Source organism: Hylobates moloch, unplaced genomic scaffold, assembly GCF_009828535.3.
Source record: "Hylobates moloch isolate HMO894 unplaced genomic scaffold, HMol_V3 SCAFFOLD_16, whole genome shotgun sequence".
Lineage (NCBI taxonomy): Eukaryota > Metazoa > Chordata > Mammalia > Primates > Hylobatidae > Hylobates > Hylobates moloch.
Window position 1 is genome coordinate 60,553,776 of NW_026652291.1, and position 15,746 is coordinate 60,569,521.

The window sequence follows — 15,746 nt, forward strand, 5'->3', positions numbered from 1 at the left end:
TTTTAAATTGCACCCGTTCTGGTGTGAGGGCGAAGGCGAGTGAAAGAAGGTGACTGAGCCAGGAGGAGAGCACAGATGGCTTGGTGGTGGTATGGTGTGGTGAGTTGTGGGGAGGAAAAGAGGGGGGTCTGGCAGAGGTTGGGGGTGGGTGGAATGAGGACCCTGTTTTCCTCTTTTCGTATTGCTGTGGATGAAGGAGAGAGAGAGAAAAAGAGAGAAAGTGGGTGGGGAGAGAAGCGAGACAGATGGCAGAGTGGAGAGGCGGCAGCCAGTGCCGGCACTGCCCAGCCTGGGCGGACCCAGCTCCCTCCGCCTGCCAGCTCTCCAAATGCCACCCTTCCCCCATCCTCCCCTCTCCCCATCCCCCCAGCTTGGCACTGATCTCGGGGAGAGAGAGGGAGGGAGGCTGGGCAAAGAGCATCTGTTCCCTCCATTCTCCCAGCTCCATCGGCTGCCAACCTAGGGCCATCGTCTGCCTCCATCACCCCTCCGCCCGCCCGCCTACCCACCCAATCCCAAACGGGTGCTGGATCAGGTGCTGAATCCGGCTGCCTCCTCGGGTACTAGTCACTGTGCATTGCTGTGTGTCTGCCACCGCTGCCTGGCACTCATGGGGCCGTGTGTGTATGTGTGTGTGCGCGCATGTACATGTACGCATAAGCGTGTGCTGTATGTGAGCCTCCTGAGCATGTGTGGGGGTTGGCATTGCGGTTGCCAATCTAGTGTCCAACCAGAAGGACAGAGGGATGGAGTGGAAGAAGGAGGGGAGAGGCTTGGGGTCTGGGAGGGGAGAAGAGGGTGCATGAGTTGCTTCATGCTGCCTGCTTACAGGCATTGGCATTGCAGCTGCCACCCTTGTGCCCACGGAGATGGGAGGAGGCGAGTGGAGGGCACAGCGGCAGGAGTCCTGTGCTCTGGGAGGAAGGCTTTGTACATGGGAGCTGTTGGCATCACATATGTAAGGCCAGTGCCCAGAACTGGGGCAATGGAGACTGGGGGATCCAGGAAGCAGGGAGGAGGGGCAGAATGTGTTTCTGATGTTGCTGTCCCTCTAGAAGCTCAGCTCTGAAAAATGGTTGGAGTATGAGGTTATTAGTGCTCTTCCAGCTTGAGGAAGTAAAGTGGTGGAGAGAGTAGCCAGGGAAGTGCCAAGAAACAGTCTACGAGCCAGGGAGGAGGGAGTATGCCACCGTACCCGGGGAGAACTTGTTGGGGCTGGCAATCTGGCCCTTTGTCAGAGTATTGAAGGAGACAGCAAGAGGACCAGATGTGAGGTGGGTGGGTGCTGGCACTGCCCATGGCACCTGGCACAAGCTCTGGCATTGTGTGGAACGGGAGGGTGACAGTGCCTCTTGCCAATCTGGTTGAGAGGGCTATTGTGCCAGGAGTGAGAAGGAAGGAGGTGAAACATTTTGGGAGGTGGGGTGTTTGGGAGACCAGATTTTTTTCTGCCAGGTCCTCCTTCCCCTTCCCTCTTAGGTATGGGGAGTGGAGCAACAGACGGAGAGTGGCATGAGGACACAAAGGAGGAAGCACACCATTGCCAAGACCCCAAGGAAGAAGGATGGAAAGCGCTGGCAGTCCTGCCTGGCCCCCAGCCAGTTCCCTGCTGAAGATGGCCAGATCCCCTTGTCTGGTCTGTATATGCCACTTTTGCTGGGGTGGAAGGAGGGAAGGGCTGGCTTGCTGAGCTGGGCTCTAGAATGGGAAGGGTACCTTTCTGCAGATCCCATTTGGACTCTCCACTTGAACAAGTGAGGTGTCTGATTTTCTTCTTCGGTACCTTCCTTTCCTCCCCCTCCCTTCGCCTCACCCTGCTTTCATCTCACATCACCACCTGGGTCCTCCTACTGCTTGGCACCCAACCAACTGGATGCTGCCACGTTTGGCAGTGCTGCACTGGCACGTGAACAGTGTCTCAGATCCTGGCACTGCGGGAAACCCAAACATGCTCATGATGTTCATGTTTGGTTCAAACACCAAACATGCTCATGATGCCACTTGGCAGCAGTCAGAGAGAGGGGGCTGTGCACATAGTGGTGCCAGGCATTGGGTGGAGCTCTGTGCAGGGAACTGGCATGAGAGGATGCCCTTAACAACTGGGCTGAGTCAGCACTCCCTAGTCAATCCCAGCTCTGCCTTCCTCCCAACTATATATCCACCTCCTTCCTACCCTTATTGCCCCATGAAAGGGATTTAGATGGTACCATACTGAGTGAGCACCATGCGAAAGGAAACAAGCACAGAGGGACAGGCTATAGCACAGGCTGTAGACACACCCAAGGCTCTGGGCTAGTGGACCATACGTATCCTTGGACAACAAGAACAACAACAACAACAAAAAACCCTAGGAGGGCAAAAGGAGGTGGAGAGAGGGACACCAGCTGTGTTGTTACCAGGATGGCACAAGAAGAGATTGGAAGGGAAGTAGGAAGGAGTGACCCTCAGACCTTGCTCTTGGGTGATGGGGTGGTTTGTACCTATGCATATTTCATTCTGCCTTGTGCTTGTGATTTGCTGAGCTGTGGTTGAGATGAACTGGTTCTTTCTCCCTTGTTAAAAGGTCCATATTCAATAATAGTCCTAGAAAGATGGAAAGGTGCTCTAGGCCTAGAGAGGTAGACAGGTGTTAGGAAGACAAAGGGACTTGTTCTTCCAGAAAAACTATGCAAGGCACCCAGTTAGAGTTGGATAGATTTCCATATCTTTGAAATCCACTCCAAGAAGTGAGATTGAGGATCAGCAATGATCCCTGATAGAGGGGAAGGCCCCTAGGAGGAGAATCCCCAGCATCTGTGGTGATACAGACTAGCCCTCACAAAACTAGACCTTGGGCCCCCATCTGAAAGAATTTCTAGTAGGTTTGGCTTTCCCAGTGACTGGGCAGATCTTTAGAAGATCTGGAAGATTTGGCTGTGGGTGATGTGGAGGGGAGGCTGGGTGGCTCTAGGAGATAGGACCTGCCCAGAGGTAGGAGTAAAGTCCATGCTGGGCTGAGCTGCTCAGGGCTGGGGAAGTTCTGATTTCAGCATCTCTGGAAGTGTATGGCCACTTCAGAAGAAGCAAGGTGTTTTCCACAGCAGAGGAGAAAGCAGGGAGGCACTCAGCCAAAGTGGTGAGTGGACAATGTTTATATCTTTTCTTCTGTTCAAGAACAGCCAACGTAAGCAGAAGACCATGGTCAATTTCCAGTATGTTGGGGGTGGGGGTCGGGGTGATGTCAGAGTAATGAAATCGACAAATCTGAGGTTATGATAAGCCCTGGTGTGGTAGCCCCAGGGGTAGCAAGGTTGGTCCCTGGGTGCTGAAGAGATAGGGGCAGGTCACAGATATGGTGCTAAGCTCTCTAGGTCAGTGGTTCTCAAACTTCAGAGGGCATAGAATCATTTCAGGAGTTTCTGATTCAGTTGGTCTTAGGTGTGGTCCAGGAATATGCATTTTACATAAGCACTCATGTTGCAAGTGGACACTTGAAACGTTGAAAAACACCGTTCTGAGAGATGGCAGTCACCTTTAGGATGGTCGATCCAATCAGGGTTTCCCTTGCCTTCTGCATCTGTCTTCCCCAGACTTACTCATGTCTTTATGCTGACATGTTTGGGATATGTTTGTCGCGGGGTGTGTCTGCATTTTGGGTGGGAGCAGTAGGAGGAAAAGGAGAGATTGTGAGGTTGAATCCAGCGAATGTAACTTGTTAGAACAATGATCCTCATTGGCAGTAGTTACCACAGAAGAATCCTTTAGGGAACACTTTGAAAATTCACTCTTCCTTCACCCCCAGATTCTGATGGCTGGCCCTCCGTGGGTTTCTGAAACCTCATCATTGAGAATACTAGGTTAGGAACATTGTCAAGAGATTATTCTCTGTGATCAAGACAAAACTGTGTAGATTTTGTGGCTAGGTACAAAATGGGTCCTGGAGGCAGCCCTGGGTCCTGGGTAATGGAAGTAGGGGTCCGCAGAGTACAACTCAGCCTACTGCTGATACTCAGCAAATAGCAGAGGATGCTGTTGTTTGAGCACTTGGTGGGGACATCTAGAAATGAGCACAGCATGGGTCATTCTTCATGTCCAATTGAGAAGACTTAGTGCAGGGTTTGGTATCAGGGAGGACTTGTAGATATGGGGCAGTGCTGAGCCCCTGCTGATTACTGGTTGTGGTGTCTTAGCCATTGTTTGTGTAAGAATATGTGTGCAGTTGGGTGGGATTATGAGTCAACCCCGGGTGCTGCATCACCTTTTCCCCTCTTCTTGGACAGGTTCAGCTTGTTCTAGTCTACCTATACTCAACCTGCTTCCCCATTAGCTTCTGGCCAGACTTCTTTCCATGGCTGTGGAATTGCAAGAAATACCATACTCAGACTACTGACAGAGAATAATGACATTTACCCCTTGTCTGTGCTTTGTGTGAGGGCTGTCTGGGTCCCGTATATCAAGGAGCGTCACTGGGTGGTCACACAATTGAATCACGTAATTTTATGTTCTTCCCATAACATATAGTTTCTCTCAAGAGGAATTACCTTCATGATTACTTCCCATCTTTCCCCAAACTTGATGGGCTATGGTCTAGATCTTCTGCAAATGTCCTTTCTCAAATTTGCCTTCATCTGATCTTTCTATAATGTATCTGAGCTATAATCCTGTAGACCCTGAGGCTGGGTCTACAGACTTGTTGTAGCAAGAGTTTTCTCAGTATAAAGGCATTTCTTCCCAAGTCAGTCTTCTGGAAATGACACTTTCATGGCTTATAAGTTTTGACTGGTTGCTTCTGAGAGAAATGGTCCCCCAATACCTGGCCATTCGCAGAAGTTTACCCTGTGTTTCATGGTGATATCATATGAGTCTTCCCAAAAGTTTCCTCCTAATTTGCCTCCTACATATCTCTTCCCTGATGTCCAGAATAATTTACAGTCCTCTCCCCATCGGGTGTGTGTGTGTGTGTTTGTTTGTTTTTTGTGACTGCGAGGAGGGGAGCGGACCCCTCAACCATGTGCGTGCCCCCGCTGCTGCCATCCCCCTGTCCCCCCTTGACTGCTAGCAACAGCTTGGTATGGGCCCAGTGCCCATCTGTTTTCAGGGCTAGTTGATTTGGCAGGTGAGTTGTTACACACTCCTTAGCAGATCCTCTCCCCATATATTAATATTCAACATTTGGTCACTCTTCCTCTTACTGGTTACTTTTTCCTCTCGCTTTGTTTATAAGCTTTTTCTACCTACTTTTGTGTGAGAAAAATTAGCGTCTGTTGGAGGGTGTTTCTGCTTATCGGAGTATAGGTCATGGGTCTTGGGGTATGTCCCTTGTACTTATACATATGCCTATGGGGCCCCATCCTTGCTGGCACTGGTGTGTTTCCCTGCAGCCCCCTCTGCTGGGGTCTGCTGCTGTTTCTGAGGGTGTGTTTATTTGTTTCACTGGTGTAGTTATATACACGGAGCTCTGTATTTCAGATTGACGTATCTTTCCAGGGATGAATGACTGTCTTAAAACAGATCACGGTGGTGAAGATTTGGAGAATCAGTGATCTGGTCTATAAGCCCTGAAAGTGGTTAAGAAACAAATACAAAGAATTAAGTAGATGGGGGCTATTATGCCTGGAATAAAAGGCTTGCTTGGTTCTTAAGCATACTTCTGTAAGTATACTCCAGGGCTAGAAGGGTGGGATAGAAACAGATTTCTTTATGTGGTTCCTGTTGCAAACTCTGTCCTGTTTGGCCATTAAGGCTTCAGATTTTCTCATATTCTTCTAGCAATCTTTTTGTTCCTAGTTGAGGATTGGACACCTTACACCATCCTCACACAGACTCTGGTTTAGAGCAAAAATAGCCAAGATCACTTTCACCCCTGCCTCTCGGTCTGACCCTGGTCGTTAAGTAGGGTGGAGCTCAATTTGGGTGCCTCTTTAAGGAAGAGTGTATGTTAGAAGCCCTAGGGTTAGGGGTGGGGGAGGTACTGTAAAATAGGTGTTATTGTGCCAAATGCTTGAGTTATGGCTGTTACTCCACAGGAGAAGTACCATGATTTAATTCTGGTGACTTGGCATTAGCCTCTAGGATTCTGCAAAGGATTGTGCTGACTCAGCCTTCTGTCCACCAGAATGCCCACTGTGCATTGCTCTCTGGAGCAGGACTGCTGCTGCTAAGGACTTCTAGTCTGAGAAAGGGGCTGGGGAGGAAGGCTTCCAGCCACTGAGAACATGGAATGGTGCCCCCTCAGGAAGCATGTTAATTGACCTAAGTCGGCAGAGCCAGCCAGGCTCTTTTGCCCCCCAAATTCCAGGGTTCCAGGTAAGTACAGTTGCCTAGAGTCTGCTCATATCTACTGTTGGGACATGGTATTGCCAGGCCAGGATGTTGGGTGTAAAAGAACATGTTGTGTGACAAGAGGAGGGGGGATTTCTGGTTACATCAACTCTTGGTGAAAACACTCATAGTTCAAACTGAAGTTGGCTGTAAATCCTTAAGATACAGCACACCACACTTCTAACCATTCCATGCCTGGTGTTTGTCGATGCTTTCTTTAAAACGTTTCCTTTTTCTTGTTTTTGTTCTAAATTGTTTTTGGTTTCCAACTTTTATACACAAGTCACATTCCCAGAAAGCACAAGTGAAGAATCTTCTTTCCTCAGATACATGCTGCTAAGAAAATAGTTTTATACACAGAATTTCAACAGGAGAGAGAAAAGGACAGGGAGGGAGGGGTACAAGAGAGGCAGGGAAAGAAATGTGGCAGTGAGCACAATACCCTGGTGGCCAGTTTCTCTCCTATTGCCTAGATTTGTGACTGGCATTTTTGGTATCAGAAATTGGGGTGGAATTACAAAACTAACTCCACCTAATTTGCTGTTAGTTAGAAAACTAACTCCACCCCACCCCTAATTTGTTAGAGTTGGAGTATTTTAGAAGTGAATGGGACAGGAAGTGAGACTCACGGAATATATGGGGGCTACTGACGGAGCTGAATTTTCTGTCCCCTCCCATCCTGTCTGCATGTAAGACACAGCTTCAGTATTAACATGTTCACAGAGTGATGTGACTGATAGAGCAGAAAACCTAAATCCCAGGGCTGGGCGAATTTGTATGAGAATATGAAATGGAAAATGATAGAGCAACAGCCTGAAGGGGAGAGAGGATGGAAGGAGAACACCTTGAAAGAGAAGTGGTCTTAGGGACAAGAGTAGTAGGAAAAACTATCTGGAGGATAAGGGAATTTTGCAGACTTTTCTTTGCTAAAAGAAAACGTGGACTTCTCTACCCCACACTACTTTAGCTGGGCTTTAGGGTTGCCAAAATTATCACCTGATGGCTACGGAAACCATTTGCCTAGGAGTAGGGAACATTCTTCTAGGTTCTGTTGGTTCCCTTGGTGATAACATCCTATCAAAGATTGACCTGTGCTTCAGTCATCTCCTTGCCCACCCCATCCCCTCAATTTGTATCAGCTCTAGACCCCCATGAGTCTCATGGACGGATCCTGACTCCCTTGGGAATGCCTCCAACAGCTGCTGCTTAATGGAGGAGCGGGGCTGGGCTGGTGGGAGCAGGAGCGAGGGCAGAGGACAAGGGAGAAGAAAAGGAGATTGAAGGCAAGGGAACAAGGGACCCAGCAAAGGCGGGCCTCTAGGGAGGGCAACAGGATTAGGAGTTTGTGAAAAAAGTAAATGCAAGGAAAAGGTAGGAGATGAAAGAGAAGCAGATCTCAGATTCAGAAATTAAATACCCCACTCACCCCTTTCTTTCTGGGACTGCCAAGATACTTTTGGTGACACTGACTTTTCTAACTCATAGCTGGAAATGAAGGGCTATTACCTGTCCTAATAAATACCCAATTCAGGGAACTGGGACATGTCTCTCCCCAGAGTTCAGGCTCTTCTCCTTATATTGCCAACTCCCACCTCTGAGACTGGGCATAGCCAGGGGAAGGTTGTACTGACTTCAGTCCTTTGAGGACCACCAGACCCATAGCAAGGAGGTAAAGCTGTTTGGTCTTCTGAAGATGAGGTGGTTTAAAGAAACTCTTAAACTGGGGGGATAGGGGTGGGACAGGGAGTAGGGAGTGACACAAATAGGAAAAAACCACTTGTTTGATGGGAGAGTTTTCTTTCTTTTTTTTTTTTTTTCTGCATTATCCAAGTTTATGTTTTTCTTTAGTTCATTCCTCTGGTCTCCATTTCTCTCTTTTGTGTGCGTGTGCACGCACTCTCTCTCGCTCTCATTTTTTTGGTTGTGTTTCAGTTTTTTTTTAAAAGAACTTTGGATTTGCCGTTGGTGGGCAGTGCCTGTCCCTGGAGGCTGGACCCTCACGTGGCAGGGCTAGGACAAGGGGCGGGCCCACGGCCGCTGAGAGGATCTCTGTGTTTAAAGCCTTTGAGAATAAGTTACTGCAGTTCCCAGGGTGCAAGGTAGGGATTGGCAGAGGGGTTTCTGGTGGCGGCATCCCCTAGAGTCCAGGCTGCAGGGGCTCCCCTGTCAGGCAAGGAGAGGGTTAGAAGGGAGAGGGTAGGGAGAGTGAACCAGAAGCACTTCTCCCATACCAGCCTCCAGTTTGGTTAGAGTTTTGTGGGCTCCCTGCCCATGCCAGGCTCCAACTTTGGGAGCCAACGGAGCATTTGGAAAGAGTTTGTGAGCGGTATGGTGCTCTAGACAAACGGTTAGGAAGGAGAAGAGGGAGTGGCAAAGTTTGTTTTCCTTCCCTCTTCTTTGCCTTGGGCTTTCCTTTTCGTTTCTTCTTTTTATCTTCTTTTTCAAAATTTTTTGGTGTTTTCTCAGTGGAACATCATGGGATAACGTGTGTTTGTGTGCATGTATGTGTTTGCATTTATGGGGATGGGGAGCTGGGAATTCAGTGAGGAAAAGGAAGATAGAACCAAGGATATATTTTGTGTGTGGTAGGCAGACATGTATGAATAATCAGGGTGCCAAGATGGGTGTATGTGTCTCTGTAGATGGGCAAGGGCTACATCTGCAAGGAGCTGAGGATGAAGATCAATGTGTGTGTCTGTGGGGATTGGGAGGAGGCAGGACTCTGCTGGAAGTGGGGTGTGTGGTGCCCACTGAGGGTGGGAACTGAACAGTTCCCGTGAGGTGGGCAGGGCCAGGGGGTGGGGTGAGGGATTTGAGCTCTCACCAAACACCCCTTGGGGTAAAAGAGGGAGCCCTGAGGCCCTCCCCTCTCCCCATCTTGGTTTATCTGTTTATAAAGCTAGAAGTGTAGAGGTAGTAGTAGTTTTTGGGTTGGAGTCCGTGTGAGGTAATCTTGCTTCCTCTTTGGCAAAAGCCACAGCAGCCGAGGCAGCAGTGGCAGCGTTGGTGATGGAGATGGGTGGGCCCCCTTGAGGTGGGGCTGCCTTGCGTCTGTGGGCCGAGGAGCGCAGGTGAGAGGCCAGGGCTTCACGCCCACTCAGCAGCACCTCACATGCCAGACAGTGGTAGGTGCAGATGGGAACCCGCAATGGGGGTGGCATGGAGCCCCCAGAGCCCCGCCCAAAGAAGCAGAAGGATCTCTGGTGGGCAGTAGCCAGGGCCTCCCCGTCAAATGCCATCTTGCACTGGCGGCACAAGTAGCGATGGGTTACATCCACGGTGGAGATGCCAGTGCTGCCTGTCAGCAGCTCATCAACCTCACCAGCTTCCCCCTCCCCTGGAGTAGGCAGTTCAGGAGGCTTTGGAGGTGCTGTGGCTGTGGGCTCAGGGGGCTGGGGTGGCGGCTGGAGGAGGGCATTGGGGAGCAGCCCAATGAGGGTCTGAGGTATCATGGGGTTCATGGGAAATAGCCCCTTCTTCATGCCATAGAGCTGTTGGAAGTAGGCCCCCTGTAGCTGGGGGCCAAAGACAGCTGGCGGTGCTGTTCCCCCAGCAGGGGGCAATGGAAAGGGCAGGAACTGGCCCCCCAACAGGGCTGGGACAGTGGTCTTCAATGCTTTGAGGTTCTTGAGGGCATCATTGGAGGAGCTGGTGGGGGCTGCAACTGGCTGTCGCTCACCGGAGACCTTGTCCCCCAAGGGCTCAGTAGGAGGGCCTGGGACAGGGTCAGTGGTGCCTGCTGTGGAGGTGTTGGTTTGGTCGGGCATGGGTCTCTGAGGTAAGGGGTGGCCTGGGCCAGCAGTCTGGACCATTGTGGTGGTAGGCAGGACCGAAGTGGCGAGGCCGAGGAGGCCTGAGGAGGCTGCCGGGCCTAGTAAGATGAAAGGAAGGATGAAGGATTAGCCATCTCCTGTCCCATCATTCTTCCTGCCATAGGCCACCTCTAGCCACACACACCCGTTCCCAGCACCGGATTTCCATGCCCCTTCCCTCCCTTCTTTCCCCCAAGAGCCTGACGCAAAGGAAGGCCACAGGAGGTTGGACATGGGAAGAATCAGGAAGGAAAAGGAAGGGCATGTCATTAGAGGGGGATGTTCGCTGAAGTCCAGCTCCTCCCAGCCTCCCTACTCACCTGAATTGAAAGGAGCTAAGTTGCCCAGCGGGGGCTGAGCCAGAGCTGGGCCGGACAAGAGGACCGGCGCCAGGCGAGGCAAGGTTGGGGCAGCCCCGAGGGGCATGGAGGCAGGTGTAGTGGCAGGTGGGGCCTTGAGAGCTGGGGGAGCCTCAGGTGCCGGGGCCAAGTCGTAGCACTTGCTTTCACTCTTCAGCTGGGCTCGGACTGCCTCCTTGAGCTTGGCCAGGTGCTGACGGGAGAAGAGATGGCCTCGGCAGGAGACATAGAAATCATACTTGACATCACAATAGGGGCAGTCAGTGCGCTGGGCTGCTAAGGGGCCCTCACTGCTGCCCCCAGTGCTCCCAGCGGCTGTCCCCTGTAGTTTGGCCTTCTTTTCCTTGGCACGAGCATTCTGGAACCAGACCTGGATGACTCTCTTGGGCAGCCCAATCTCCTCTCCCAGCACCTCACACTCCTGCATGGTGGGGGTGCGGTAAGCTTCATAGCAGGCTTTCATGATCTTCAGCTGCAGGCTGCTCATCTGGGTCCTGTAGCGCCGCTGCCCCATTCCATCTGGAACCCCAGTCCCACCTCCAGGTCCCCCACTGGTCCCTCCAGCCCCAGGGGATTCTGGTTCAGCTAGGCTGGAAGCAGATGAATCACTCAGATCTCCTGCAGACAGACTGCAAGCCTCACTCTCTGGAGAAGCTTTAGGTGGTTCCTCTGGGCCCTCTTCCTCACTGGGTGGAGGGGGAGGTAGGAGAGGTAGAGGTGGCTCTGGTGTTGGGGTGGTGGCCTCTTTCCCAGGTGGTAGGAAAGGCTGGGGCCCAGAAGCAAGGGTGGCAGTGGGGTAGGGAAAAGCAGGTGCTTCCCTCTTTGGGGCCTCCCTCCCAGTACCATCATCTACCTTGCCTAATAAGAGGTTGAACTTGGGCAAGGATGCAGGGGTGGCTGTGGCAGGCGGTTTCACTGCTGGACTAGGCACCCCCCCAGGGGTGCTTCGAAACTGGCCTTTCCTCTCCCGGGCCCTGGTATTCTGGAACCAGACCTGTACCACTCGCTTTTTGAGCCCCACCTCCTCAGAGATGCAGTCGAGCATCTTGCGTGTTGGGTTGGAATCCTGCATGTACCAACGGTACAGGATCTCTAGCTGCTCAGGCAAGATGGTGGTGCGCAGGCGCTTGTCCCTGGGGGGCTCGCCCTCCCCTCCTCCCCCTGCTTCACTGCCTGTGGGAGACAAGCTGCCGTCCTCATGCTTCCGTTTGAGAGGTGGACCTGGCATTGGTGAGGTGGCTGCCACCAGGGGGTTTCTCTCCCCAAACACCAGCAAGGGCAGATCTAGAAGTTGCGGGGGAGCACTGGGCTGCAGAGATGGCAGGAAATGTAGTCGGCGGTGACTGGTCAGGAGGTCCTGGCTGGAGAAAGAAATGGCACACTGGTCACAGGTATGGGCTGGGGAAGGTGATGGAGTAGCCTTCTCTTCAGGCTCTTTGCCTCCTGCCTTTGTTGCCTCTGCTTGGCTCAGCTCCTCCCCATCTGGAGGCTCTGGTAATGGGCCCTCAGGCCCTGCTGGAGGTTCAAGGCCCTGTTCCTCCTCTACTTCTTCTTCCACCTCTTCCTCCTCTTCCCCTCTCTCTGCCTCTTCCTCCTCCTCTTCAGGGGTCTGGTCATCATAGCACTTCTTGAGGTGGCGCACCAACTCAAAAACACAGGAGAAAGTGGCGTGGCAACGCCTGCAGCCAGAGGCTCCCCCAGTGCCTCCTCCGGTTGGCATGGACCCACCCTCACAGGCATTTTTGCGTGCTTTCTGGCGGGCATTCTGGAACCACACCACCACCACACGGCTAGCCAGACCCAACAGACTTGCGAGTCGCTCCACCTCTCCGTCTTTGGGGTAGGCACTAGTCTCAAAGAAAGACTGCAGGGCTTGGGTCTGGAACTCTGTGAACTTGGTTCTGGAGAACCGGCGGCCAGCAGGCACCAGGGGAGGAAGATTCCCTCCGGAGCTTTCTTCCTCATCTATGGGCCAGTGTCCCCCTGCTCGACTTTGCTCTTCAGGGGCACGGGTCCCCCCTGCCTCAGGCTCTGGGACCAGGAAGGGTGGGCCCAGATGGGGAGCAGGTGAATCCAGAGACCCATCAGGAGGTTTGGGGGGCTCTGCAAGGGGCGGGTATAGGCTGTCATAGCTCTTTCGAAACTGAGCAGCATAACGGCTCAGGGCTTCAAAGGGTAGAAAGCGGCGGTGGACATGTTCCTCGTGTGTCTTGAGGATAAGCATATTGGAGAAGAGTTTCCCACAGGCCCCACAGGCCAGCTTGTCCCCACCCCCGAGGGCCTCAGGTGGGGGTGGGATAGGGGGAGGGGGCACAGCTTGCTTCCCTTCATTGTACTGGATCACCAGCTCAAAGCCAAAGTTTTCTAGTAGGGCTTTGGCTGCAGTGCGGGCAGCCTCGTTGGGCAATGGGTCGGGGGGTGAGGAAGGCCCTGCCTCATTACCCTCTTTGGCCATGGGGGGCCGCTCCCACTCCCGCTCAGCCAGCTCAGCCTTGGGAGGTTGGGGTGGAGGAGGAGGGGTGGCAGCTGGCAGGGACAGCACAGGTGCAGGCCCAGCTAGTGTCAACTTGGGCCCCACCTTGAGATCGTGGAGGTAGAAGGGCAGGAGCAGCTGCTGCTGCTGGAGCTTAAGCAGTGATTCGGGCACCAGAGGGAAGGGGGGCAGGACTGGTGGGGTGAAGAGAGGGGCTGGGAATCGGTGCAGGTCCAAGGGAGGTAGGGGAGGGGACAGGAAAGGCAATCCAGATACGAAGCCACTGGTGTCAGGGCCCTTCTTCTCAGTGCCCACCTCCCCCTCTGTCTCGCCTTCCTTGGGCTCTTCTTGGCTGCGTTCTGGCCCTTCAATCTTGGAATCACTCTTGGTTCCCCGAGAGCGAGTCTGATGCAGAACTGACCGCATGTGGATCTCCAGGGTGGAGCTCTGGTTGTAGGAGACTCTGCAGACTGTGCACTTAAAGGGCTTGTCTGTGGCAGCAGTGGTGGTAGGTGGGGCACCAGCCTCTCCCCGTGCAGGGGCGGAGGGGTCAGTGGCAGCCTTCTTCATCTTATGAAGGTGGGAGACAGAATTATAATGAACCAACAGAATATTCTTCTGGGTGAAGGACTCCTTACACACAGTGCACTTAAAGGGCCGGGCAGGGTCGAGAAACTTGTCCAGGGCAAAGTTGGTGGTTTTCCGATAGGTCAGAGGGTGGCGAGAGTCAGCTGGAGCTGGCTCTGCAGAGCGGAGCTCCCCAGTGGTCCCCTCTTCCTCCTCAGCCATGGTGGGCAGAGGAGCTATGTCTTCAGCTTGGGCATCAGGTTGAGGGACTGGAGATGGGGCTGGAGAAGAGGGTTGGCCAGGGCTTCCCGAGGGTTTGTCTGGGGCCTCAGCTGAGGCCAGGGGAGGCTCAGGAAGAGGATCTGGACTGGCTTCTGGGGTCAGGTTAGGGCCTTCTAGGGGAGAGAGAAGAAGGTACAATGAGGAGGGAACTTCGTTTAAGCCAGACCCCACCCACTCAATACCAGGGCAGTTGACCTTGGCCTCAGTCATCTTCAGACCTTGTTGGCCCATGGAGGCCCCTTTCTTGGTACCTTGGGAGGTTTGCTGTTCCATTCCTTACCTGCTGCCTGGTCTCTGCTCGGTGTAGGCTCTGGCCCACGAGTGGGGGGTTCTTGGCCATCATCCAGAGGGCTTAATGTGGGTCCAGATAGCACTTTGGTTGTAAATGTCATTTCTACAGTTGTAGCCTGCAATGGGAAAAAGCCTAGTGGCTTCACCACCACCCCCCACTGCCCCTACGCCACTCCTGACCCATCTGCCCTACACCTGTACTTGTGCCGAGATCCCTTTCCACAGATCCAACCTCCTGTCTGAACAAACCTCCACCTAATTGCTGCTTTTGCTACAGATGAGAGAGCCTGGGCTGCTGCCTCTCCTATCTGGCTTCCTCTTTCCCCAAGCCGGAAGTCATCGTTCTTTGAGGCTACCTGGTCTGGCAGGCTAGTACCTGCTGTTCAACAACTCTTCTCAGGACTTAGTGGAGGTGAAACAGAAGCCTCTGCCTCATCTCTAAGTAGAGGCAGCTAGACAAGCTCAGTTCTGAGTCTCCCTCTCTAAAATCCAACTTCAAATCCATGAAATGCTGCTTTTGTCACCAACACATGCACTTGCCTGAATACTCCTGCCTCTTCCTCCCCTCCTGGACGGCCCTAACAAGGCCTTGTTGGACCATCCTCACCCAGCCAACACACACACTTGCCTGAATGCCCCTGCCTCTTCCTCCCCTCCTGCATAGCCCTAGTAAGGTCTCGTTGTACCATCCTCACCCAGCCTGTACTCACTACAAGCAGCAGCTTCTCAACGCACTCGGGCACCACGTTGTGAAGGTGGCTAAGGTGGAAGTGCAGGGCAGGCCGGCCCACCAGCTGTTCCTGGCACAGTGGGCATCTGTACTTGGGCTGCATTGCGTGCTGGGAGAGCGTATGAGCCCTCACCTGGCTGGACTCTGGGCTCATGAAGCTGCAGTATGGACAGCAGTATACCTGGAGGGTACATATGGGCAGTGGAGGAAGTGTCAGGGAAGGATGGGACCCACTATCACATAGTCCTTTGGATGCAGCACTGGCCCCCACTCTTTTTTTTTTTTTTTTTTTTTAGATGGAGTCTGGCTCTGTCACCCAGGCCGGAGTGCAGTGGCGTGATCTTGGCTCACTGCAATCTCTGCCTTCCAGGTTCAAGCGATTCTCCTGCCCTCAGCCTCCCAAGCAGCTGGGATTACAGGCGTGTGCCACCACGCCCAGCTAATTTTTGTATTTTTTAGTAGAGACAGGGTTTTGCCACATTGGCCAGGCTGGTCTTGAACTCCTGACCCCAGGTGATCTACTCATCTTGGCTTCCCAAAGTGCTGGGATTACAGGCGTGAGCCACCACGCTTGGCCTCTCACTCCTAATTTAAGAGGAACTAGCCAGATAGGAAGGCATTACAGCAGACCCAGCCTCCAGCCACAGTCCTGAGAGCTGGCTCCTCCCCACTTTCCCTTGGATTGGGACAAAGGCCTAGCTTAGGCTGCTACCTTGCACTCCTTTGTCTGGCCCTCTTCCACCATCCTGGCCTCTTTGCCTTTTCTTGGTGTGTCTTTCCCAGTCTTTGCTGCCTGCCTCAACTCTCCAGCTAACAGATGGCTCTGTACCTACTGCCCCCACCTTCGATTTAGTTTTCTTCTCTTACCTATCCTATCTTGCCTGTGTCTTCTCTGTGAAATGGTTCCATTTCCTCTGGGCATTTTCTGGACC

The 15,746-nt window shown here is 52.8% G+C and overlaps 2 protein-coding genes across 17 annotated transcripts in view; one reads left to right on the plus strand and one right to left on the minus strand.

Moving 5' to 3' along the window:
• Positions 1–436: 436 nt before the first annotated feature.
• Positions 437–15,746, plus strand: part of THTPA (thiamine triphosphatase) — a 46,925-nt gene continuing 31,615 nt past the window's right edge. Inside the window, exons 1-2 of one of the 5 annotated variants that reach the window (XM_058429226.1) lie at positions 437–560; positions 1,456–1,636. In XM_058429226.1, coding sequence (XP_058285209.1) covers positions 1,513–1,636 — 124 coding nt within the window. In that variant the 5' untranslated portion in view covers positions 437–560; positions 1,456–1,512. The other 4 variants (XM_058429225.1, XM_032134879.2, XM_032134878.2 and 1 more) reach the window with 4 other exon arrangements.
• ZFHX2 (zinc finger homeobox 2) overlaps positions 6,480–15,746 on the minus strand; it is a 37,054-nt gene continuing 27,787 nt past the window's right edge. For 11 of the 12 annotated variants that reach the window (XM_032134875.2, XM_058429214.1, XM_058429215.1 and 8 more), the window contains 4 exons: positions 14,795–14,995; positions 14,074–14,200; positions 10,433–13,906; positions 6,480–10,171 (listed from right to left, as the gene is read on the minus strand). In XM_032134875.2, coding sequence (XP_031990766.1) covers positions 9,192–10,171; positions 10,433–13,906; positions 14,074–14,200; positions 14,795–14,995 — 4,782 coding nt within the window. In that variant the 3' untranslated portion in view covers positions 6,480–9,191. The remainder of the gene's footprint in view (positions 10,172–10,432; positions 13,907–14,073; positions 14,201–14,794; positions 14,996–15,746) is intronic. The other variant, XM_058429210.1, reaches the window with a different exon arrangement.